The sequence below is a fragment of the Copadichromis virginalis genome, linkage group LG7 (genome assembly GCF_057382275.1).
Source record: "Copadichromis virginalis isolate Kocher_CV1m ecotype Utaka linkage group LG7, C_Virginalis_male_GT1.1, whole genome shotgun sequence".
Classification (NCBI taxonomy): Eukaryota; Metazoa; Chordata; class Actinopteri; order Cichliformes; family Cichlidae; genus Copadichromis; species Copadichromis virginalis.
In genome coordinates, this window is record NC_140624.1 from 28607582 (window position 1) to 28634617 (window position 27036).

Sequence of the window (27036 nt, forward strand, 5' to 3'; positions counted from 1 at the left end):
CGGTAAAGCAGGTTGTTTTCATGAGTGATGGAGGTGGGACCAGAGCATGGGCATGGTGCCATGTGAGCACACAGGTAGATACGTACCCACACTCACCCCAGACATGCCGGAGAGACCTCTGACAGATTACAGATAATGTGTAAATTTTAGGATTTCCTATTTTGTCATGGTAACAAACTGTCTGACCTCCCATCTGTTTCATCAGTTCAGTTTCTGTTTGCCTCTGAGCTGCATGGCAGTACCGATCTGCAGCATAAGGTCATAATAATAATAATAATAATAATAATACATTTTATTTAAATAGCGCCTTTCAAAGCACCCAAGGACACTGTACAACAGATAAAAATTTCCCATCTCTCTGTTAAAGGAGCCAATCAGATCAGTCCAAAAATTAATGATTGCAGTAACTGATCCTTCACAGCCACGGTTGATTGATCAGGAACCACAAACTCTGACACTCCTCTGTGATCCAGCGTTGTTCAGGAGTGTTGATCCAGTATGAGCAAACATTAATGTCCTCTGATCCAGGTGCACACTAACGAGCTCAGGCAAGAAAGTGAGTCCTCCAGGTAATCAGTCTCTTTAAACAGGAACAAAGGGGAACTTTACTGATAATCAAATATCATTATTATGTTAGCAAGTCAACAAGCACATACACAGGTGTTCCTCAATGACCTCTGAATTCAGAAAAATCAAACCAAAAACGTTCCGAGACCAGAAAAACTTTATTGATTCAAAAATAGACTCAGCACACAACATACACACTGCAGGCCTGCAGTACAAAGAGTACTGCACATAACTCTACCCCGTACCATAGAGTACTGGGGGTGGGGGAGGAGAGGGGGACATCTTTAATATTAGCAAAAACGAAAACTTAGAAAAGAAAAAAAAAAAAAAAAGGAGTTAGGTTTTACAGTCCGAGTCACAGGTATCCAATCAGCAGCTTAGTGTCTATAATAAGCCCCACCCTCTTAAAAAGGCTCGAAGGACGTTTTGTCATATTTTCTCAGGTGAGCCTATAGAGGGTATGGTCAGCAGCAGGGGCGTGGCCTTACACACTATAAAAAGATCAAAGCAGGTTTATGTTTCACATCTTCATCGTAACCCAAAACAAAAAAATCCAAAAAAGCCTGCCCACCACATCACCTGATGGCGTTACTATGGTGACACTCAGTCAGTGGGCATAGTAGCAGCTCAGTTTTTTGGCCTTTTGTTAGCTGATAAGAAGTGATATCAGAGCTCATACATCCAGACCCTGCCGAGTCAGGAAGTCTTCAAGCGCGCTCAGTCGCTCCACCAGCATCACGTCCAAGTCCATGTCCTCGCCACCATTGCTGTGGCAATGTCGCCGAGCAGCTGCTCTTTTCCTGTGTACCATAGCAGCAGGAAGTCCCGCCCCTAAACACAAAGAATTTTTCTTCAATCTCACAGTTGATGACAAACAGCTAATCAATAATGAGTAACCACTCTCAGTGTGCCTAGGACAACCTCCCTAATGCAAACTACATTTCCCAGTGTACCTTGTGGTCTCTTCCTTTTTCTGGGCTGCGTGAAATCAGGAAAGAGGAGGAGCCTGCGCCTCTTCTGCTGGCCAATTAGGAGCAGTGCTCCGTCCTTTTCCCGAGGCTCCTCAAAGATGGTTTCCAGACTTCTGCAGGAACAAGCAAACCATGCTGGGAGATGGAGTTTGGATATGGAACCATATTAACATAAAGGGCATGTACAGTCTTTACAGAAAAAACCCTTCACCTGTCATTAGTAGGGATTTGTAGTCTTACCTGTTGTTAGCAGGGGATCTGTAGTTCTTGTTGGTGTAAATCTCCTCTAGACTGAACTCTTTCTTCTTTATTCTGAGAAAGCAAATGTGGGTCCACATTTGAAATAATGTTGGCACTTTTACTGTACATCTAAGTTTTTAGTTTCTTTCCTGACCTTTTGACCTTTGGTAGTCCCATTGGTGTAAGCAGCATTTCGCGTGGTGGCGCACGCCGGATTCTGATCTGTGAGACCCGTTTACCATGCTGCTGTAAAAAAATAAAATAAAATTACTGATAGAGTCCCTGTTATTTAATATTTAACCTGGAAGTGGTCTAGGTCACATTAAGGTTCAACATTATGGTGTGCATGGGGCTTGAAACACTTTGGATAGGATCCCAGGACTTCACTGTAGGACTCCACCTCTGTTCAGTGATGGACGTTCATAGTGGTCGTAGATGGCATCCTTTACCCCTCTCAAACTATGTGTGCTCTTAGTCCAAAATATTACATTTAGCATCTTCAAAGAGTAACCTTTGACCTTTTGGTGTAGGTGTTCAGGTGGGTCCAATGACTGTAGAAAATGACACGACAGCACTTCCTCCCATTGTGCAAAAATGAAGCCAAAATATCCTGCTTCTGGAGGCTGCCATCTTGCAATTTCGGAGCCAGAGTCTACAAACTAGTGACTTGAGGTGGAAGTGGAGCGACTGTGTCCCGCTCCCACCCACACACCCTCTGGATGTGACCGCAAACACGACCCCCCATATGGAAAAGAAATAGTAAAAACATATATGATTTACTCATGAAAGTGGCCACTTTCTCATTACTTTCATTTTTTTTTTTAGTAAGTATACAAAACATACAAGTTTCATTGTATAATTTTTCAAGGGATCTTATACGTGTTTCCACTCTTGTATGCTTTTCATACAAGTTTCATACAAGAGAGATAAAAACTTTATAAGATTTATATATATATCTTTTCCATATGGGCCCCTACACTTTTTACGTAGACCGGCTGCTCCAGTTCATTTGCTGATGGGTTTACCACGACTGACAACTCGTTCAATCAAGGTGAATACAACCACGTCACTGTTACAAAAAAGACACACAGCTTGTCATCTTATAGTTCTACAACATCTACAATCACTCTGTTGTTAATTTGTTTGCTAGATTAGCCGCTAGCATACACACTGTGTTGGAGGCTTGTTGTTACACACCTGTTACTCTAATAGTCTGTATTTTTGAATGATTCAGCACTTCTTAGTTTTTGTTATCCGTTTTTAGACAGCAATGAGATCAGTTGCACACTCCACAGAGGCCCAGAGTTACTGTTAATATCAGAAATGTAATGCTGTCCTTTGAGATTTTAACATAAGACTGAGTTTAATGCATGTAAACCTGTTTAAATCTTCAGAGCCCTCTACAGCCTGGTAACATGGAAACTTTAGAAATAGCAGAACGTTTCAGTAGTGTAGTCTAATTTGTTATTTTCATTTAATAATAGAGTCCATATTATATCAACAGCTACATTCACCCTGGGGAGAAACTAGTAAAGGAGACCATCAGGACCAAGCTGGGTTTCCTGGATCCAGAGGTTTGGAGAAACGTCTTCCTATTCTTTCATCACAGCTGTCCTGTGCCAGATGTTCTGTTGACCCACAGAGAGGCTTCATTTAAGAAACACCAGGAAGACTAAAGCTTATTGCAGGGATCAAGGAGGACTCATGATCTTCACCAGCAGCTCCCTCACAGGGAAATCTTCAGAGCTCCACCGTAGGCCTGCCCCAGAAGATGGATAAACCCAGCATTTCATGAACACTGCGATGGAGACCTTTGCTTTGTGTAATGTTATAAATACTCGGATACTCCTCAAAGGCTCTGGACTTATATTTAAAAATATATTATCCTCCCTGGTTACTCTGGTATGAATAACTCTGAATCACTTAATGATAAATAACACACTATTGTTATTGTAAAGTAATGCTACTCTTACTTGATTACAATTTTTGAATACTCGACCCACCTCTGCCCCTCCTTTTCCCCGAATTTGAAGGATGGGTCGGGTATGTCTGGGTGTGGCCCACCATACCCCAGAATTCATAGCGCGGCTCAGCCAATTCCAGTTTTCAACAATGGCGGCCGCTACTAAGTTTTTAATATTATTCTTATTTCTCTTTCTGGGTCACAAAATAAACTTTTAACATATTTTCAGACGAGAATGTGGGTGTGTAAACTTCAAATATCTGCTCAGTTTATCAAGATATCACATATTTGCAAAAGTGCTCCGACGTTTTCGGAGACGTCTGTTATCCACGAGCTCGATAGCTAGCCGAGAGCTCGAGGGTCACTGAAGCCGCCGAGAAGGGCACAACTCCCGGCACATCATTTTCAGATCACCGCGGCCTTTCGCTACTCAGGTTAAACATAATATATAAGTCACTTAGACAACCTAAAAATGTTCTTGTTTGGCTTTTTTCAGTGTTTTATTTGTTCGTGAGTAAATCGGTTTGGCTGAGATTAAAGTTATTAGATTATATATAATAAAACTTTATTAATCCCAAGGGTCGTTTTCGCACAACTGAATAAAACAGAAAACAGAAAATTGATTAAACAAAAGTGTGAGATGGTCGAGAATTTACGCCAGTGTCCTGTTGTATTTTAGATAGCAAGGAGCAGACAGCTGAGTTTATTAAACTCCACCGAGACAGCGGTGACGCAAATCTGAAGGCTACACCGTCCAGTTTCACAGCAGTTTACTTCCGGCCTACCCGACCTTCTGAGAACCCGGCCCACGTAGACCGCGGCCGGGTCCTCAGGAGGATGCAGCCCATGAATTTGGACACGACTGTTGTTTGATTTATGCTATGTAGAGATATGAGGACTCCTCCCTGTGACTTTAGTGTTTAGTTTGTTTTCGCAATTCTATAATTTAATAAAGGCCAACATAAGATAGAGAAACACCCTTTACTATTTGAAATATATTTTTTTAAATAATAAAAACAAGAAAACAACTTCACCTCTCCATTTGTGCTAAGAAACTCAGAGCTGACTGCTGATTGGTCAGCTGGGAGTGAAGCAGGCAATCCATTGGCTGAGCAGGCAGGCAGGGGCCGGGGTCGTCGCCGTGGTAGGTAGAGGCTCTGAGTGCTGTGATTGGACCGCTGCTTCTGCTGTCGCCAGGCAGAAAAGGCTGGACTGAAACGCACAAGAAGCACTTTATTTATTAGATTTTTATCCAAGTAAGAAACACAAGTTAAACTACTTATGATGTTAATAATGATGAGGACATTAAACATATTAATATATCACTGGTTAAACTAATTATATTAATATAGACTGTTTAGTTTCACTGAAGAAAAGATTTATTTGTATAAATGAAAAGTTAAGATTCATTACCTCAATATTAGTGCTTGAACATAACTGTGAAGATGAAACAGAAAGACGCCTGATAAGTAAATTCTGTGATTTAAAGATTGTTAATTAGCCTAATTTAAAAACAAAGTTCGACCAACCAGTGGTCGCTGCTCAGGCTGGGTGGGGCTGTCCAGTCCTTCAGGGACCGCTGCGGACTACAACAAACTCCACCCCTCACTGAATCCAACATCATTTCCATGGCAGCTGCTGGCAGATGAAGCAGGGGGGCTGGGCTAACAGAATAAGAGGCGGAGCAAACCCTTAGATGGAAAGCAGCACGATTGGAAGATGGGGCAAGGGGCTGTGTGAAGCCTGAAAAACGCCACTTGCCAGAAGGGACAATGAATAGTTCCGATTGGCTGATGGTCAGACTCTCAGCTGACTGGAGGATATACAAGGCATTCTGGGAGGACAAGCTGCAAGTACAAAAAAATTACAGTTAAATCACCTAAAATGGATTAGCAAGGCCAAAATCTGCGGTGATTGGCTGTTACATCATCAGCCATCACCCCCCTCACCTGTGTTGCAGCAGCGGCACTCTATAACCGTTCTTCCTCACAAACACATTGATTGCCCTCTCTGATTGGCTGGAGCCTTCAGTCTCTGGTCTTTTGTTCTTCCCTTGGCTTAAGTTACACAGCGTGAGCGGCTCCCCCTTTTCACCTCCTCCTCTAACGCAGACAGCCATCTGCCCCACAAAGCGCCCCTCTGCCTCTCCCTCCACCTTCTCTTCTTTCTTTTCTGGACAAACACTGATCTCTCCTTGGTGGTTCTTCCTCCTCCTCTTCCTCCTGCTCACTGTCTCTTCTTCTCCTCTCCTCCTCCTCTTCTTTTGTGATTGAATGGAACTGGAAGAAAAAGGAGACGAGGACGACTCCTCACTATCGGATGATGATGATACTGATGATGAAGAGGATATGGTTACAAGTGGCAGAGGCGGGGTACTACAGGAAAAAGAGGAAGTGGAGCTGGACGCAAAGACAGATGGCCCTGAAAGAAACAGGAAACAAGGATCACTTTTTGTAAGTAGATTATAACCCTTTAAAGACCTGCAGGAACCCTCAACAGGAACCCCCAGAAACTCTCTGACATCTGAACACTCAAAGACCTACATTAACTGTCAGAGACTGCCAGAATGTGCAGGAAACCTCAGAGACCTAAATTAACCCGCAGGAACTGTGACAGACCTACAAGAAGGCTCAGAGACCTGCAGGAACCAACAAAGGGAATCCCTAGAGGCCTGTAGAAACACCCCTCAGGAACCTCCAGAGACCTGCAGGAAACCTCAGAGAGAGCCCCCAAAGACTTGCCGGAACCTCTTGAGACTTCCAGGAACCTGCAGGACACCTCTGAGACCTGAATGAACATTCAGGAACCGACAGTAACAACCCCCACCCTCGAGACCTAGGAACCTGCAGGAAACCTCAAAGAATTTGCATGATCCCCCAGAGCCCTACCAGAACCTGCATGAAATCTCAGAGAACTAGATGAAATTACAGGTACCTGCAGGAACCTTATTAGACCTCCACTAACCTTCCGAGACCTACCAGAACCTGCAGGAAACCTCAAAGAACTTGCAGTAACCTTCAAAAACGACTCACCAGTCAAACATGATGCTCCTTCTTTTTGTTTCTGGCTGTTCTTCTTCTTCCTCCCCGTCCTTCTGCTCCTCCTTTCCAGAGAATTCAGACGACGGCCAAGAGATGCTAGAGCTCCTCGCAGGAGGCGTCGTACCTCCATCCGGTGGCTTGAGAGGAGGCGAGGCAGGAGAGCGGCGCAGGGGCAACAGGGAGGAGGGGGGAGAGGAGCTAAAGGAGATAAAGAAGAAGCTGGAGGAGGAAGCGGAGTAGTTGAAGGAGGAAGGGGGCTAGCTAAATGTAGAAAAGGAGGAGCTGAACAAGGAGGAGATGAAGACGGAAGAGACGTGGTTGAAGGACGAAGAGGAGGATGAGTGGCTACTGGAACTGAAGGAGTAGGAGCTGAGGGAGGAAGAAGAGAGAAAGGAGGAGAAGAAAAAGAATGTTGATGGGGAGGAGTAACAGAGGAGGAGAAACAGGCTGTTAGCCTTTGTAAATCATCAGGAAATAAAAACACAAAAACAAATGCACACCTGATTTTGTGTCCTCATCCTCATCAACCAATGGGAGAACATGGGGCGGAGACATCACCACTAGGTTTTGGCCCCTGCCGTCACTCTCGATTAGTGTAAGCGGTCGAGAGAGCATGGTGAAAACTGCCAGAGAGAGACTAATGAATACAATCAGAAATTATGTTTCATGTGACACAGATTAAAACTTTGTAATGATGTCATTGTCCTGAAAAATGAAAATATAAAAGCTAGACAACATGGCTGCACTTCCTCCCATTGTAGAAAAATGAAGCCAAAATTTCCCAGTTGTGGGAGCTGCCATGTTGCACTTTTGGAGCCAGAGGCTGTGTCTCAATTCAGGGGCTGCAACCTTCGAAGGCTGCATTTGTAGGCTGATTACATCACAGCAACGCGACGATAGCTGTCCCAATTCGAAGACTCCGACAAATGCAGCCGACAAATGCGTCCTTCATTTCCCCAAATTTTAAGGATGGGTCGGGTGTGTACTTCGTGGCCCAACATATCCCAGAATTCATAGCGCGGCCAACCAATTCCAGTTTCCAACAATGACGGCAGCTACTTAGTTGTAATATTACTCTTATTACGCTTTTCAATACTTTATTAATTAAATTATTGTTCATAATGTTTCCATAATAATATAAAAATACTTTCCAAACGCGGCAATAGTGGAGGAGCGTGGCTAAAGAGTTTGAAACGTTACTCTTTCTGGGTCAAAAAACTAATTTTTAACATATTTTCAGGCGAGAATGTAGCTGTGTAAACTTCAAATATTGGCTCTGTTTTGCAAATATGTGATGTCTTGATAAAGTGCTCTGAGACGTCTGTTACCCACCAGCTCGATAGCGCACCAGGTGGTCGAGGCTCACTAGAGCCAGCGAGAACACCGGATTCCCGGCACATTGCTTTCAGACCCCCGCGGTCTTTCACTACTCAGGTTAAACATGATATAAAAGTCACTTAGATAACTTAAAGATGTTATCATTCGGCTTTTTTCAGTGTTTTATTTGTCACTGAGTAAATTGGTTTGGCTGAGATTAAAGTTATAGTTTTCACACAGCTGAAACAGAAAACTGATTAAACAGAAGTGTGAGATGGTCGAGAATTTACTCCAATGTCCTGTTATATTTTAGGAGCAGACGGCTGAGTTTATTAAACTCCACCAAGACAGCGGTGACGCAAATCTGAAGGCCAGACAGTCCCATTTCACAGCCTCGCGCTTCTGGCTTTCTCAGTCTTCGGAGGACCCGGCCTTCGTGGTCTATGTGGGCTGGGCCCTGAATTGAAACACAGTCGGAGTCTGCGCAGTAGTGACTTGGGGTGGAGCATCTGCATCACGCTCCTGCCCACACACACCCCTACACTTTTTACGTAGACCGGCTGCTCCAGTTTATCTGCTGATGGGTTTACCACGACTGATGACTTGTTAAATTAAGGTAAATACAACCAGATCACTACTATGAAAAAGACACAAAACTTATCTTATAGTTCTACAACATCTACAATCACTCTGTTCAGAGCACTCTACAGCCTGGTAACATGGAAACTTTCGAAATAGCAGATTTCAGTAGTGTAGTCTAATTTGTTCTTTTCATTTAATAATGGAGTCCATATTATTATCATCAACAGCTACAGTGGGGCAAAAAAGTATTTAGTCAGCCACCGATTGTGCAAGTTCCCCCACCTAAAATGATGACAGAGGTCAGTAATTTGCACCAGAGGTACACTTCAACTGTGAGAGACAGAATGTGAAAAAAAAATCCATGAATCCACATGGTAGGATTTGTAAAGAATTTATTCGTAAATCAGGGTGGAAAATAAGTATTTGGTCAATAACAAAAATACAACTCAATACTTTGTAACATAACCTTTGTTGGCAATAACAGAGGTCAAACGTTTACTATAGGTCTTTACCAGGTTTGCACACACAGTAGCTGGTATTTTGGCCCATTCCTCCATGCAGATCTTCTCGAGAGCAGTGATGTTTTGGGGCTGTCGCCGAGCAACACGGACTTTCAACTCCCGCCACAGATTTTCTATGGGGTTGAGGTCTGGAGACTGGCTAGGCCACTCCAGGACTTTCAAATGCTTCTTACGGAGCCACTCCTTTGTTGCCCGGGCGGTGTGTTTTGGATCATTGTCATGTTGGAAGACCCAGCCTCGTTTCATCTTCAAAGTTCTCACTGATGGAAGGAGGTTTTGGCTCAAAATCTCACGATACATGGCCCCATTCATTCTGTCCTTAACACGGATCAGTCGTCCTGTCCCCTTGGCAGAAAAACAGCCCCATAGCATGATGTTTCCACCCCCATGCTTCACAGTAGGTATGGTGTTCTTGGGATGCAACTCAGTATTCTTCTTCCTCCAAACACGACAAGTTGAGTTTATACCAAAAAGTTCTACTTTGGTTTCATCTGACCACATGACATTCTCCCAATCCTCTGCTGTATCATCCATGTGCTCTCTGGCAAACTTCAGACGGGCCTGGACATGCACTGGCTTCAGCAGCGGAACACGTCTGGCACTGTGGGATTTGATTCCCTGCCGTTGTAGTGTGTTACTGATGGTGACCTTTGTTACTTTGGTCCCAGCTCTCTGCAGGTCATTCACCAGGTCCCCCCGTGTGGTTCTGGGATCTTTGCTCACCGTTCTCATGATCATTTTGACCCCACGGGATGAGATCTTGCGTGGAGCCCCAGATCGAGGGAGATTATCAGTGGTCTTGTATGTCTTCCATTTTCTGATGATTGCTCCCACAGTTGATTTTTTCACACCAAGCTGCTTGCCTATTGTAGATTCACTCTTCCCAGTCTGGTGCAGGTCTACAATACTTTTCCTGGTGTCCTTCGAAAGCTCTTTGGTCTTGGCCATGGCGGAGTTTGGAGTCTGACTGTTTGAGGCTGTGGACAGGTGTCTTTTATACAGATGATGAGTTCAAACAGGTGCCATTCATACAGGTAACGAGTGGGGGACAGAAAAGCTTCTTACAGAAGACGTTACAGGTCTGTGAGAGCCAGAGATTTTCCTTGTTTGAGGTGACCAAATACTTATTTTCCACCCTAATTTACGAATAAATTCTTTACAAATCCTACCATGTGGATTCATGGATTTTTTTTTCACATTCTGTCTCTCACAGTTGAAGTGTACCTCTGGTGCAAATTACTGACCTCTGTCATCATTTTAAGTGGGGGAACTTGCACAATCGGTGGCTGACTAAATACTTTTTTGCCCCACTGTACATTCACCCTGTGGAGAAACTAGTAAAGGAGACCATCAGGACCAAGCTGGGTTTCCTGGGTCCAGAGGTTTAGAGAAACTTCCTCCTATTCTTTCATCACATCTGTCCTGTGCCAGAAGTTCTGTTGACCCACTGAGAGAGGCTTCATTTAAGAAACACCAGGAAGACTAAAGCTTATTGCAGGGATCAAGGAGGACTCATGATCTTCACCAGCAGCTCCCTCACAGGGAAATCTTCAGAGCTCCACCATAAGCCCCCGCCCCAGAAGATGGATAAACCCAGCATTTCATGAACACTGTGATGGAGACTTGCTTTGTCTAATGTTAGAAGTATTCAGATCATTCTCAGAGGTACTGGACTTTTACACAAAGATATTATATTCAGTCCTGTAGAAAGTTATATATTTAAAAATAAATTATCCTCTCTGGTTAATCTTGTATGAATGACTCCGGATTACTTTACGATAAATAACACACCATTGGCAAAAAAAACAGTGAAAGAATTCCAGATGACAAGTTTTTAGCTCAACATACAAGTGGCGACCTTTGACCTTCATCAGGTTTTATTTAATTGTGTCAGAGAAAATCTCATGTGCTCTTCATGCAGCTGAGTACATCAAGTGTTTAAAACAGAAACTGTGCAGGTCTGAGATCAGCAGCTCTGTGAAACACCAAACTGAGGTCCTGTTAATGCTGATATATAGTGACACAGATACACGGGTGATTAATCCTTTTGTCTTTTTGTCTTTAACTTTATCAATAAAACAGCTGCAGCTTTCACTGACAGCACATGTGTTACTTTAACCTTTGTACTGTTTTCATCAGTTAATTTTGCAGTTACTACAAAGAGTGAAGATATAGGGTGATCTATCTGCTGTCACTGGGTGGTGCTGAGGTCTGAATCTGAGGGCAGCTCCTGTAATCACAAAGAGAACAGAACCATCACAAACTGAAATATAAAGTTTATCTCTCAAATCTGAAATAAAGCTGATCCTTCTCTGTCCCACACGCTCAGGGTCTGAAGTTCTTCTCTTACATTTTTTCAGTTCTAAAGTTCTGCTGACAGCTGACATATGAGCTGTTAAAAAAGGACAAATACTTATATACTAACACATTTTCCAGTATAATGTTTACCTTTGAATCGCTGGTGCTTTTTAAGTGGAGATTTGCTAAGATGAGATGATGGAGCAGGTTTCAGTCCTGGTTCAGTCTGCTGTTGCATCGTGGTCACCAACATACGGACGTGTTATCAGCAGTGTTTGAGCTGCTGCCTGAGTATTGGACAAATATTAATACTTTAAATTATTTCCCTCAAAGGATGTAAGCTGTAAGCAGTACTGCAGAAGTAACTTTGTGAAAAATATCTCATTTAAAATCATCCAGGCTGTTATTTTAACCGGAACATTTGAAACAAACCTAGTAAAAGAAAACAACTTTAACTTAAGCTGTCAAACGGCCGTAGTTGGTTTCAGTACAGGGCTTTGCTATTTTCATCCATAGTTAATGATTAATGAAGGGGTAAGGGTCCAAGCTTTTTTTTTTTTTTTTTTTTACTGTCCTTACAGATGTAGCAAGAGACAGAAAACATGCTGCTGTTTGCACATATTTAATAATCGTAATAGTAACGGTAGTTGGTGACTGAGCGGCCTGGTGCTTTTATGATTTCATTAGTCAGGGTAAATTCATTCACCTGCACGGATTAGCTAAACAAACGTTACAAAACAAGTTTCCCCAACAGCCGAGTGCTCATCTTAGGTAGCTAGGTCTCAGGACCTAGTTGCGGACATTAGTTACAGATTAGCTTACAAACACGTTTAACTTACCGAAAAAGTGCAGTGGGGCCTCGGGTCCTTCTGTTGGGTAGTCCAGTTTACTGAAGAACACCTCAGGCTGTCAGTTTGAAACAGTCGGTGCAGTTTTGTAACATAAACACTGGACCTCCTCTCAGATCTATCTGCCTTTCCCGAAAGAGATACGCAAGTTTCTCTGTTACTGCAGCTGCCAGTCAAAGCTGTTATGATAAAGTTCCACCCCAATTTAACAGCATTATGGTAGTAATTACAATCAAACTTATGAGTAAGGAGACCCCTAAAAAACAAATCAGAGTCATGAGAACTACCGTTAGTGGAAGGAAGCATTTTTGGAAGAAGTTTATTTGAGGAGATTTTTTTTAATTTTAGTCTGACCCCAGTCCCATCCACTAACATGGAGGAGGCAGGATTTATGACCTATACTGCAGCCAGACACTAGGGGGCGATAGAGATATGCTTCATTTTTGGGGAGCTATTAGGTCGTATCTTGTAGTGATGGGTCGGTCGTGAACGAAATGGCTCTTAGAGCCGAGTCTTTGACCTGAACGACGCAAGCCGGTTCCTTATCGCGAGCCGTGGGGTTTTTCCCCCCCCCCCCCTTTCTCTCACCCTCTCTCGCACAGAAACGGCCCTAACCAATCTGGCGCCCTAGGCAAGATTTTAGGTGGCGCCCCCCTATATCAGCAGTGTAGTGTAATGTTGTAACAAATAATATTTCTATTAAATAAGCTTTACTTTGCATTTTAATTAACGTGGGATTATTTTTTGTATTTAGAAATAATAGTACCAACTTTTTTTTTTTTTTTTTTTCCAACATTTGTGGCACTGGCGTGGCGCCCCCTGATGGACGGCGCCCTTAGCATTTGCCTATGTCACTACCCGATCCGTACCGGAAACCCGATCGGTACCCCGCATGCGCAAATCTTACGTCACTTCCTCTCTTTGCCAACATTGCGACATTCAATATATTTGAATGATACCGTTAGCGCCCAGTTAGCTCCTAGCATTTCTCAACAGCTCTGCCTCCTTTTCGACTGCCCGGGACATTTAAACAATGGATAATCCGTATACAAAGAAATTCATGCTTTTCTCCTCAACAGAGAGTGTCCCCCGATTGAGCAACAGCGCCGTAAAATAAGAAGAATGGCGCCTAATTACAGAGTTAATAATGCAGACTTTGTAATATCTCACGTGTAGATTCATCAGCCAGATTAAGTGTTTACAGTTTGTTTACAGTTTTTTTTTTTTACAGTTTCTTAATTGACAGTGATAGCGCACATCATCATCACTATTCCAACAATCCTCTCCTCACAGACAAGCATACACACACTCGACTATCGCTAAATCAGATTTAACACACGTTTGTAATGACGATAATTCAGTTTATAATAGGGTTTATTCGCTCGGTCAGCAGGTGGCGGTATCCTCGTACACTGGGGAGTAAACTGCCATTAAACGAACAGAAGAAGAAGAAAACATCTGCACATGCGCGGTACGGATCGGGTAGACCCGATTTGTACGGTCAGACTTTACACATGCGCAGTAAGGATCGGAGAGTCCTGATCCGTAACTTTCTTTTTATTTTTCGTTTTTGTCTACATTGTACTGAAATGCTTCATTATTGCAAACATTTTAAGATATACTTGTTATTCTTAACATCTTAACAGATACTCTGACCCATAACTATCGTAAAACGCTACGACCGGAAGTAGAAACCTTTCGCGCATGCGGGGTACCGATCGGGTTTCCGGTACGGATCGGGTAGTGACAGCCTATACGGCCTATGCCACGGGCCGGCCCTGCTCTCGCACTTTTTTTCCGCTTCACTCACTATGCGAGCCTTGTGCTTTACGCTGGGAAGAGGGGGGAGGGGACGGTAGTTACACTCAGTAGCACAGGAACAAAGCGGGAGGAAGAGAGAGAGAAAGAGAGCCAGGGACAACAATGTCACATTAGAAAGGTATAGTAATCATTCACAACTATTTTCAGTTGCAGATGATAAAGGATTCAGAAATTTTATTCATGCAGGTCCATATGACAGAGAATATGCATGTTCTTTTTGTTTTCATATTATAATTTATATTTAATTGTGTTGTGGTTTGCAGTGTTTTGTGTTGTTTCACTTTAAATTTGTAAAAGGAAAAAGCTGAAAATTTAAATAGTTAAAAGTTGAAATGTGAATAGTTGATTTTTGTATTATATGATTTATTTATTACATTTTATGTGGAGTGAATAAATAAAAGTATATTTATGGTGGCCCCTACAGACAAAGCACATACAAACTTCAAATCACGTACGAACTCTGAAGCACGTACAAACTCCAAAACAAGTAAAAACACATAAAAACTCAAAACACGTACAAAAGACAACAGAAGTGCTCCAGGATGCTAGGGGCAGTGTTGAGCTTTTGTTACCTAGTGGCTACACAAGCCAGCAAGTACCAACGACCGTATTTGGTGTGTGGTAATAACAGGTAAATGAACTTTTTTTTTTTTTTTTTTTTTTGACTATATATATATGAATGCTTGTGTATAAATACACAAACAATACACATATGCTTTTATGCTTTCAATTGTGTAATTTAAAGGATCTAGGTAGCTCTGTTTTGAAAGTTCAGTTCATGCTAGAAATGTGTTTTGGAGTTTGTACGTGTTTTGTCTCTAGGGGCCACCGCATTTATTTATATATAAACATATATAAATAAAACCTTTTTTTTTTTTTACATTAGTAATTCCTTTTGTGCATAATTTTATATTATTGTTAATAATAAATTAATTAAAGCAAAAAAACCAACCTGAAGAGCCGGTTCGGAGCCGAAAGAGCCGGCTCTTTTTAGTGAGCCGAACCGAAAGAGCTGGTTCTCTAAAAAGAGCCGGAAATTCCATCACTAGTATCTTGACGTATTAGGACAGATCTTGCAGCTGTGTCTGTCCTCCATCCATCACAGCACATCTAGCAACAACAGCTCAGAGGTGGACCAATCAGCTATGAGTATACTAATGACAAGAAGCAATCATCAATGTAGCTCTGATACTGTGATTCACCACGGCAACAGGTAAACAGACTTCAGAGGCTCAGTTTAAATTCAGAGGACACACATCAGTACTGACTGAAATCAACTGTTATCATCACAGACTGAATAAAGTTTGATATAAATCTGTCTGTGCTCATCGTTTAGAACAGATGAAACTGAATCCTGGTTTGGCCTTTGACCTTAAATGCAACGATCAGAGTCAGTTGATGTTGCAGTGATGCAGCAGACTCGAGATCAGTTCATGAACATTTCATTTCATCATTATTCACAAACACTGGCTGTTTTTCAATATTTGTACTTGTGTTCCTATGGACTTGTGAAACGCCATCAGTTGTATTCTTCCAATAGAGATTGAAAATGTAAGATCATTCAGGGGTAAAACCGCAAAGGATTCTGAGAACTCGTGGCAAGAGGTACTAGCGCACACAGACTTTCAATTGAAATCAGTCACACAGCGATAAAAAGAAACACAAAAATGTCAAGAAGCCGTTGTATTATTAACTGCAATAGCCGGTCGCATGACAGCCACGGGAAGCTGACGGGTAAAGAGATCAGTTGTTATCAGATTACGTCGTTAAAGAGAAATTGTTCAAGCCATGTTTCCGAAGTAACAAAGAGCCAACGGATGGCCTGGATTGCAGCCACTCAAAGACCAAATATAACGTCCCAGAACACTCCAGCTCACAGGTTAGTCTGCTCCAAGCATTTACACAAAGGTCAGTCTGCTGTTGTAGTTAATGCGTCATTTTTCTTAACATAATTGGTGATACAGGTTACAAGCAAGTCTGGCGCTGAACAGAAATTGTCGCGCTATGCTCCTTTGTTTATTGTGCATAAATAGTGAATTGTCCTGACACAATATTGCGTTTCACTTCTGTTATTATGGTACATTGACAAAAACATATGCTTTTATTCAAAGGATAAAACTGGTTTTTTGTATCACTAATTGCCCAGTACGATTACAGCATACAATATTATTGTCACTGCATTTCTGTAATGCGTACCAGAAATTATTTCCACTACTAATTAATTACCGTTGAGCTTAAAGGTTCTATTAATAAATGGTTAATGAATGTGTATTTATGAAGACGATTTGTGAGACTGGTTCGTTCTACACAGTGCATTTCAAGGTCCTGTACCCATCCGTCGGTAAACTGTACCTGGGCTTGTTGCAGTGACCTGAAGTTTCTAAACTTCATGAGTGTATGCACTCACTCCAAGAACGTATAATTATAAATATGAGCGTGGTGAAAGTTGGGCAGCACGTTAACGTCTTTTGTCCACTCTGTGTGCTCGTAAGGGTCTGACCCTTTCACTCCTTTGATTTTTTTCCTCGTATCTTTTCTTTGACTTTTCATCAAGTCTGTCTTTGTACGGACCGGCATTGTTCTCCTTCGTTTTGTACATACCTTTTTTGGGGGGCAAAGAAAAAGCAAGAAAGTATTGGAACCGGAGAATGAACGTTTTTGCGGAGCTTCAAATGCTTGCATTTGATGCGGTACTTGAATTGTTTTACCACGAGTTCCTGGCATGCAATGCACAAAAGTCACGTGGTCTGTCAATCTCTATTCAAAGCACGCATCAAGTCAAGTACGCTAAAAATGCCTAAATGTGTTTTTGTGCTCCGCCCATTTTATCAAGCATTCTTAGTGATGACTTGTGTGGACTTGGTGCAACGAGTATCCCAGAATGCATTTCGTCTGAAACTTAAACAGATACAAAGATACAATACCAGATACAAAGTCCTGGTATTTTTACCTCATTTGAGTCCCAACTCCTGACTTTAAGCTGTCCCGTCGTTCTAATTATAGTCATCTATCGTCCACCTAAATATAATGACTTGCTTATTTCGGAATTTTCAGACTTCTTGACATGTTTTATCGCTCACTATGAAAGAATTCTTATAGTGGGAGACTTTAATATTCATCTGTGTTGTGAGGATAAACCCCTGGTCAAAGATTTCTTAAATGTAATTGATTCCTTAAACTTCACACAATTTGTTTAAGGGGCAACACATAAGGACCACACCCTAGACCTTGTCTTGGGTTACAGATTGAATGTATCAATGACTGAAAATTGTGTTTTACCTATCTTAGACCACTCAGCAATTTTATTTGATATTTTAATCCCTAAATCTCCAGCTTCTGAGAGGGGAAGATTGCCCCTCAGATCATCTCGTTATATTAGCCCTGAAGCATTGCTTGGAGTTAAATTACATCTACCTGATGTGTCGGACCCTATTTTTACCCAGGAGTTATGTGTGGACACCTTGACTGCGAATCTTAATAATACACTTCTTGAACTACTGGACTCTGTTGCTCCCGTAAAGAAGTTAAAATGTCAAAAAAGGAACCCTATGCCTTGGCTAAATGAGGAGCTCTTGAACTTGAGAAGAAATTGTAGAAAAGCAGAGTGTCACTGGAGATCTTCCAGACTAGAAGTATTTCTCCAGGCTTGGAAGGACTCATTGTCTTCTCTTCAATCAGCGATGTCGAAAGCGAAAGCAAATTATTTCTCAAATCTCATCATGAGTCATAAACATAACTCAAAACTCTTATTCAACACAGTGTCGCAACTTACAGAGAGTAAGTCAACGCTCTGCTGTTCTAATTTGATAGCTCATGACTTTCTTATGTTTTCGGAGACAGGGCTGAAACACTTAGAAATCAGGTAACTCCCTCCTCAAGCTTTTCATTAGACTACTCGGCTGCTTTGCCTGTTGGTGTTGATAAACTGTTCTCTGACTTCAAGGTTATTTCTCTGTCTGGATTAACTAAGGTTGTAAAAGCAGCTCGATGTACAACCTGTTCTTTGGATCCTCTACCAGCCTGGGCTATAAAGGAACTGTGGTCAGCATTAGGACCCTACATTCTGTTTCTTTTAAATACTTCATTGACAACTGGAGTCTTCCCTGAATGTTTTAAATCAGCTGTGGTAGTGCCTATCTTGAAAAAGCCTGGACTGGATGTTGACATGGTCGCAAACTATAGACCCATCTCACATCTGTCTTTTTTATCTAAAGTCTTTGAAAAAGGGGTTTTTAAGCAGCTCACTGAGCATTTGTCAACAAGCAATCTGTTCGAACCATTTCAGTCTGCTTTTAGACCAAATTAGAGCTGGGCGATATATCGAGTTTTTAAAAAATATCGCTATATTTTTATACGAGATATAAGATGTGACCATATCCTTTATATCGATATAGTCTATGTTACGTTATAATTATACTTGCGGAGCCGCAAGTTTGCCTTTCTTTCGTCCACTTTCGTCTTTACTCGGCCTCGCCTCTCCTTCACTGAACACAACTCCCCCTCCTCCCCCATCGCTTCACCTGCAGGAAGCGACAAGATGGACACGGCAAATCTCCGTTAACGAGTTACTGCGCATCGCCCCGTGCGTGGGGCTGGACGGCGTCAACGTGTTAGCTAGCTAACCACGCTAACGAGCTAACCACGCTAACGCCATGCAGCCCAGAGGTGCTGCACGGACTAAAATCCTTTCATTCTCTCAAAAGTTGACAGCGCGCCTTATGTATGAATTCTGGTTGTGCTTGATGGCCGCGAACCGATTTTATGTGGAACACGGCGCTCAGCAATCTGTCAAAAAATGTTTTAGTACGACTTTGATAAGCTACGGAGCTGCACCGCTTGATGGATTGTCGGAGCATTACGGCTGAGCCTCGCGGAGTGATACGTACTGTGCTTCAACGTAATATTACCTTACTGTGTATAAGGACCATAAATGGCACCTGTTAAGAGACGTGGTTGCGAAGCGGATTACAAACTCCAGGCTGTCAGTCACGCAGTACAAGTTGGGAACAGAGCAGCTGTGAAATCTGTCTTTGTTATAGTGCTCGTCTTTTACTTTTCATTTTGACTGCACATTTGTGAGCTTTTTGTTATGCACAAAAACAACATTGTTTTCTTTTATTTATGGAGCATTATTATTTAATAAATGCTCATAATTTATTTTTGAGTAAATTTTATGTACATCTGCTCTATGTTAATAAAAGTGCCTGTGTGACATCTGGGACACAGCTTTGACTAAGAACTCTCTTTTTGTTCTTACTTGTTGTAACTGTAACTTCGGTCGTTGCTGTGCTTTTTGGAAGTCGAATTTCCCAGAGGAACCCACCCGAGGGATTAATAAAGTTCTATCTTATCTTTATGGCTTTAAAAAAAGATATATCGAGATATATATCTTATATCGCCATCCAGCTAAAAAATATCGAGATATGAATTTTGGGTCATATCGCCCAGCCCTAGACCAAATCACTCCACAGAAACAGCTTTAGTAAAAGTGGTACATGTAAATGATCTGCTGGTAAATGCAGGCAATGATCGCACTTCAGTTTTATTACTGCTGGATCTAAGTGCTGCGTTTGACACTGTGGATCACTGCATTTTATTAGATAGGCTTGAACATTTTACTGGAATTACAGGAAATGTTTTATCATGGCTGAGATCTTACCTGTCTGGGAGGTCTCAGACTGTTAGTTTTAAAAATGATCTCTCCGAGACTTGTGCAGTGAGGCATGGGGTCCCTCAGGGCTCTGTACTTGGACCATTGCTGTTTTCTATGTACCTGCTGCCTCTTCTTCTACGTTCTTTTAATGTAACCTTTCATTGTTACGCTGATGACCTGCAGCTTTATGTTCCTTTAACCATTGAAAATTGTGCTGAAGTCTTTAAACTAGAATCTTGTCTATCTGCAATTAAGGGCTGGTTATCAGATAATTTCTTGCTCCTAAATACTGATAAAACAGAGCTGATGGTCATTGGGCCACACAAATTTCAGCACTTGTCCCAAAATTTCATCTTGAGAATTGATGACAAACTTGGGCGTGTGGTTTGACATGGTGCTCTCCTTTGAATCTCATGTAAAAGAGATAACAAAGACCGCCTTTTATCATTTGAGGAACATAGCCAGAATCAGACAAGGTTTGTCAAGCGACACTGCAGAGGTTCTTGTCCATGCATTTGTGTCCTCACGTATTGATTATTATAACGCTCTTCTTTCTGGGCTACCAAAGAAAGGTTTTAGAGGTCTACAGATGGTGCAAAATGCAGCTGCTCGCATTTTAACAAGAACTGGGAAATTTGAGCACATTAGCCCTGTACTGAACTCTCTTCATTGGCTACCTTGTCAGATTCGAGCAGATTTTAAGGTCCTGCTGCTCACCTACAAGGCTTTAAACGGATTGGCACCTTCATACCTCTCCGACCTTTTACATCTTTACGTTCCATCCCGTGCTCTTTGATATCAGGACTCTGGCCTTCTAAAGGTTCCTAGAGCCAGAAAAAAGACAATTGGAGAGCGTGCTTTTTCTTTTCGTGCCCCGTTTCTGTGGAACACCCTCCCTCAAGATATTAGGCAGGCATGCTCTGTGGAGGTTTTTAAAACTAAGCTGAAGACACATTTGTTCACCCCATCTTACATGTCTTAATTCTATGGCTTTTAGTTTTTAAATTTTTACTGTTTTTAACTTGTATTGTGTCTTTTACCTGTATTGCTATGTATCACTTTTATTTTATTTTTTTATCTTTTTAGTTTCAAATAGTTGTACAGCACTTTGTTTGAAAGCGCTTTATAAATAAAGTTATTATTATTATTATTATTAAAAGCAGCAATGATGATGGAAAGCGGCTAAATCTGTGAGGAAAGTTTAATATATTCAGGGGTGCACATAAGTGGTCCGCAGGTGCGCATTCGCTGTCAAAATAAAAGACACGCACCAGATAAGAAGTTGCAACGCGCGTTTGCGTACATAAGATTTTCTGGAGGAGGACACACATTTATTTAGAACTCTTAAAGATGTCGAAGAAGCAAGCTCCTTTAAGCAATTACTTTGGTTTTCCTCCACCTCCAAAGAAATGTCAGAAGGAGTCCGAACCACAAAAGAAGCGTTTATTCTCGGAAAAGTGGTTGCAGGAGGTGAGCTGGCTTCAAACAGATGATGAACGCACAGAGATGTGGTGCAGAATGTGCCGTGAAAATCCCACTCTAGTGGACAAAAACACTGCCTTTTATATGTACGCAAACGCGCGTTGCAACTTCTTATCTGGTGCGTGTCTTTTATTTTGACAGCGAATGCACACCTACGGACCACTTATGTGCACCCCTGAATATATGACTGGTGCTGTGACACGAAATAAACTTTTAAGATATTTTCATGTGAGAATGTAGACATGTAAGCTTCAAATATCTGCTCAATTTATCAAGACGTCACCTATGTGCAAAAGTGCTCTGATGTTTTCAGGCAATGTAGTCACCCCACCAGCTGTCAGCTGACTGGGAGGTTGAGAGTCACTAGAACCAGTAAGAACCCCTGACTCCTGGCACACTGTTTTCAATACTTTTCAGAATACTTTATAAATCCCTGAGGAAATTGTGTGGTTACAGTCGCTCCAAGATAATAACAGTAACAGACTGAACTAAATTAAATAATACCGTATATTACAAAGTTACAAATATAAGAAAACTTTAAAACTTTGTTATTTTCACTGTAGAGGATGTCCAAAAGGGTGCAACTATTGCACTGTGTACTGTAGAGCAGGGAGATATGGCCAAAAATATTTATCACGATATATATTTGAAAATTTGCGATAACAATATAACTGACTATATAATTCATGCGAGACAAAATACAACTCCACAACTTTACTAGTGCAAAAAAAAAAAAAATCCATTTATTCTCACTTAAACAAGCAGTTGTTTTTTATGTGTATAAAAAACAACAGCTATATAAAAATTTAACAGTGCAAATGCAAATTCCTTGCTGAATGTTTAACCAAAAGGCATTTCCAGTAGAAATGGGCTGACATATCCTAAGCATAACCATGTATAATATCCACTGAAGTTAAAAAGAGGTGCTTTGCAACATTCAACTGCAGTGTGCCAAATAAAAAAGTAAAATACGTATTTTTCGGACCATAAGGTGCACGAGATTATAAGGCATATTAAGCAAAACAAAGCAGTCAGATGAGTCAAACTTTATTCAACTCATTCTTCTTGCTTCCTCCACTTCTGTACCTTTGATTCATTAATGCTGTATTCGATCACAGCTGCTCTATTCCCATGTTGTTGCAGTATATTAATGACTAACCTGTGGATGGATTATCTCAGTTGTTCTCCTGACTGAAATTTGGTCCGTTTATGCGATTGCATTTGTCGCTAACCATCAGGAACCTTCACGTTAACTTTTATCGAGTGGAAAAGTGTTAGCGTTCATCCTCTAGCTTCACTGTTTATGTTATGCTAACATAGCTGTGTCGCTAGCGATCACATAGCACATCATTATATACCAGCTAGCCCAACTTCAGTAACCTTACAAATGTCACTGCTGTTCAGTTTGCTGTCTTCATTTATGTTGGAAGTGATAGCAGAGCTGTACGTTTGATTTTTTTCAGAAATCTCTCAGTCCCCACACTCCCTAGCAGATCGTTACATGGAGAAACCTTTGGAATGCAAGCATGCTGATCCACACAGGTATGCAGGTTTTTTTTTTTTTTCTTTCTTCCCCCCCTTCTCACCGTCTCTTCTCCCCTTTGGTTTTCTTTCTCTCCCTCTCTTTCTTTCATTCTTTCTCCCTGTCCTATCCCCCAGTCATGTCCGTCCCGTTTGTAGCAACTGAAAATAAAATTAATTCATAATTATAATAAAGGTCAATCAAATGGACCAATATGGCAAGGCCATGATGATCCACTTGGTAAAATAAATCCGCTTGGCATCTTTCTTGGCCTTAAGACAACAATTCTGATGGCTAAAGATCCAAACGGGACACGAAAAAAAAAAGAAAAAAAAAAAAGAAATCTCTCAGTCAGAACATGCTATATCATGCTTAGATAACTACCAAAACTAGCGAGCTAACTTCTAACTTCCTGCTAACTTCTAACTCTGTTAAACGTAATAAATTCTGTTTTCATGGATGCCTGGATGTTAAACTTCATAGTTACACCTGGTAAAGCAGCAATGCTGATCGTTTTATTAAAGATGAATGAATTTAGACAGTTTTTTTTAACTCTCAGTGATGCTGCAGTGTTCGTTTGACTTTGGGACCTGAAGAAACTGAGTTTAGGACCCAGATTTACGAGCACCTTAGTCCGGCAAATACGGCAATAACGGCGGCCGCTTGCATTGCAGAAAAAAAAAAAAAAAGTGCTTTGTCGTGTATCTGACGGACAAACACCAAATCAGTTCCACATCACTGAAGTGTCACCATTTTTACAAACAAATTCTGGTTCATCCGTTTCACTCAACGATCCGCTTTCTCCCTTCTCATTCTCTGTTACCGCCATGCTTTTTCGGACATGTGCATATGAAAACAAAGGCACTGCACATGCGTGTTTTACCCATATATTATCGCGATATTTCATTTTCTTATCGTTGCCTAACATTGCACCGGTATTACCGTGAACGTATAATATGGCAAACCCTAGTGTACTGTGACATGTTCCTATGACTGGCCAGCACATCATGCAGTGGATAGGAGATATTGTCCAGCATTGTCCTTATGTTGGACAGCATATGCCTCTCCGACACCACCTTAAGGGAGTCCAGCTCCATCCCCACAGCATTACTGACCTTGTGGATCAGTTTATTGAGTCTGTTGGCATCTGCGACCCTCAACCTGCTGCCCCAGATCTGTCTGTACACAACTACGGTCTTGTGTACTTGAGTACTGTGAAATGGCCACTGAGAGTCCTGATGGGTTGGAAGAGGAGCTCATTATTTCTGAGATGACTGCATTGATGGTTAAAATCGCTTTATCATAACCATCGAGTATAGGTTGTCATGGAAATATTAAGCTGTCTGCACGTAATTCGCTGATTTTTTTTCTCCCAAATGCTGCGAATGCATCAATAATCCCCCTCCCAACTGGAAAATTTTCTACCCAGCACACTGCATTGAGCATGTGTGTTTATATACTACCAGATAGGGAAAAATATGGCGACAGTGGGAATTTCACTTAAGTGAGAGAATGAGACTCGCTGTCGTTTGGATTTTATGAGGATATCAAACAAAATGTGGTAATTTGCAAAACATGCTGTTAAACTATTGCCACGTAAGATAGCAGTACCACTAATCTATTCCACCAGCTGGAAAGTCATCCACTGCAAAATTAAGAATGTTTTAAACTCTGCACATGAACGTCTCCCCACACACCAAAGAAAACTTTAGATAAGCCAGCTTTTATATGAGCTACATATCGGCGAGAGAAACAAAGAAAAACTGCACAGTAAGCCTGATTCCATGTTATTGTTTATCGAACGTGAAGTATATTTATGGTCTTCTTTTGCAGCTGGTTCAGTGAATTTTGGTCGGAGCGTGACAAAACGTGCAGCTTTGGAATCTGCGACATCTCTGCTTTTAGACAACGTGCCATTTGCTTGGTTATATGAAGTCGAGTGAGTTCGTAGCTTCATTGTTTGTGGTTGGGCACATGTTGTGAAATTACATGACTGCTCTTTTAATTGTTTGTTATTTTCGCTGTGTTTGGTGGTTGTAGAAATGGTTTGTATGAGCTTTTAGCTGAGATTCCGAGGTTTCTGTGGATACCACACATGTAGCTATTTACGTAAAAAAACAAAATTCATGGAGGCTTAAACTGCAGCTCACCCCCTTTGTCCCCGGTACCGAGGGCGCTGGAGGCTCAAGACATATCATGATACACACATATATGTGTATGTATGTATGTATGTATGTATGTATGTATGTATATATATATCATATTATATTTTCCTCGCCCAGCTGTACCCTGAATGCATGGCTGACACTCCATCAGAGAGCACAGGTCACATGACCACAGCCCGCTTGAAACAATCTCCAATTGATCTGATTGACCTTCTTGATTTCACTGATAATCTCTAATTGATCCATCTTCCCCTGATACATAAAGGCGGAGCTTTACCTGCCATTCTGCATACACTCCACAAATCACCTCACTGTACCTTTCAGTTGAATTACACTTTATTCATACAGCCAAACAGGAAGCTTGGGTAAATGTTACATCATCAGAGGGAACTCACCTGTGAGGTTACCGTGGGGACAAAGATGTCCCCTTCAGGATTAAATGACCGCACTTACACTTAGGTCTTAACTGTAAATGTAAAGTTCTATTTTGTGGTAGTCTGATGAGCAATCGGCAGGTGGAATTCAAATAATGAGATGTCACAGCTTCACGTTTTCTCGCGAGACTTACAGAACACCCAGAAATATTCCTGTTACCCGTTTTCAGTCAACTGACTAACGGCTCACCTGACGTTTTTCTATTTCGTCAGAGCGGAACTCATATGACGTTACATCAAGGGAAGTCACGAGGCGGGAACGGTGAGGGTCAAAGTGGGGAAAAAACGAGATTTGGGAAAATTAGTAAAGTGTTTGAGCTAACAGCGGCTAGCTGCGTTAGCAGGCTTTACTATGAGGGAGGCTGTCAGCCCGGGACAAACCGAGAAATTTTTAACCGCTGTGTTTACCTGGCTTTAGCCCGGCGGATCCTTCAGGTTCCGTTAAGTCCTCTCAGATCCCATTTTAGTCGGTTAAACGGAAATGCGGAATCCGTCCGCCCTGTCCACTTTTGGAACCTCTGTTTGCACCACACAGGTCGACAGGAAGCTAGCAGCAGTTACACCGAGGAACTTCCGCCGGAAACTTCAAAATAAAAGCTCTTGAAAGAACAGGAAGCGGCTGTGTGTGTGTGTCTGTGACGCCTGCAGTGCGGCGCTTTGAGCTCTCAGATGTATTGTCTTTACTTATCATCCATTTTAAAGCAGATCAGAAAAAGTGTTCACGAAAGCTGCAGTGTTGAGTTTCTGCAGATGAGAGTGTGATTAAAGCTAGTGGCGGAGCTGGGAGGCTTACTGGCCTTAAGCCCGGGTTGTTTTTTCAGAAGCCCGGGGTCTTTTGGAGTGTAATTTTTTCATAGTTAGATGCCTGGCTGACAACTGTATAAAACAAAAACTACACACAATATTCGAAGCACATAGAGCACACTGTGGGAATTTACAACTGTGCGTAAATCCCCCCTAATATTGGTATGATCTGAGCTCAGACGGGGCGGGGCAGCTGCTGCCTGCGAGTGCGCTGTTAGAGAAGCGCAGCCAGGCAGACAGAGGAGAACTGAAGTTTGACCAGTTACCAAAGCAAGTCATTCGTACTGTACAAATAATGTAAATATGACGGTGAATCACGAAAGATTGATGTCAAACTGATCACTTGACCCATATTACGTTACTTGCTCTTCGAGTGAATCAACAAATGGCGAAATGAAAAACTGAACAACAACAATGCTGTTTCTTTAGAGAGTCTTAGCTTACATGTGTGTTTATTTCATATTTTCAGTTGTTTCCCTCCACGGCTAAATAAATCGGTTTCAGTAATGCACTGATATACAAGAATGGACATAAGGAGCTTCTTTCAAAGAAAAAACTCTGGTAGTATTTTATATATTGTGCTTTGTATGTTGTTCAGTATATTTCTATGCAAAACAAGAGGAAGTTCAATACACAGCAGTATATTCACAGTTTAAACCAGATATTTACACACACTTTATGGAAAACACAAGAACATTTTTTTACTGTACAACATCAATTTAGAGTAAACTTGTTTTGTTTTGGTTAAATAAATATTGAAATATCTTTTGAATTCGTTAAATGTCAGAATAAAGAGAGAGCTGTCTA

The 27036-nt window shown here is 41.5% G+C and overlaps 1 protein-coding gene across 2 annotated transcripts; it reads right to left on the bottom strand.

The window, feature by feature from the left end:
* Window positions 1–706: 706 nt before the first annotated feature.
* LOC146705238 (uncharacterized) lies at window positions 707–26011 on the bottom strand. Of its 2 annotated transcripts, none has more exons than XM_085462859.1 (11): window positions 25834–26011; window positions 7283–7405; window positions 6774–7151; window positions 5691–6162; window positions 5271–5588; window positions 5155–5178; window positions 4776–4953; window positions 1933–2021; window positions 1779–1850; window positions 1521–1651; window positions 707–1398 (listed from the first exon to the last, which is right to left on the bottom strand). In XM_085462859.1, the coding sequence occupies exons 2-11, from the start codon at window positions 7395–7397 to the stop codon at window positions 1241–1243; spliced, it is 1935 nt and encodes a 644-aa protein (XP_085318985.1). In that variant the 5' UTR covers window positions 7398–7405; window positions 25834–26011; the 3' UTR covers window positions 707–1240. The 2 variants fall into 2 exon arrangements, with proteins under 2 accessions (XP_085318985.1, XP_085318984.1); XM_085462858.1 differs by having other exon boundaries at window positions 1933–2024.
* Window positions 26012–27036: the final 1025 nt, after the last annotated feature.

What these genes read in the sequence shown, in the direction of transcription:
- LOC146705238 (XM_085462858.1), bottom strand. Translation starts at nt 7,397, where the DNA reads ATGCTCTCTCGACCGCTTACACTAATCGAGAGTGACGGCAGGGGCCAA. An exon ending in AGGAGCATCATGTTTGACTG is followed by an intron (nt 6,163 to 6,773) that starts GTGAGTCGTTTT and finishes TGTTTCTTTCAG; the next exon opens with GGCCATCTGTCTTTGCGTCC. An exon ending in AGATCCCCTGCTAACAACAG is followed by an intron (nt 1,652 to 1,778) that starts GTAAGACTACAA and finishes TTGTTCCTGCAG; the next exon opens with AAGTCTGGAAACCATCTTTG.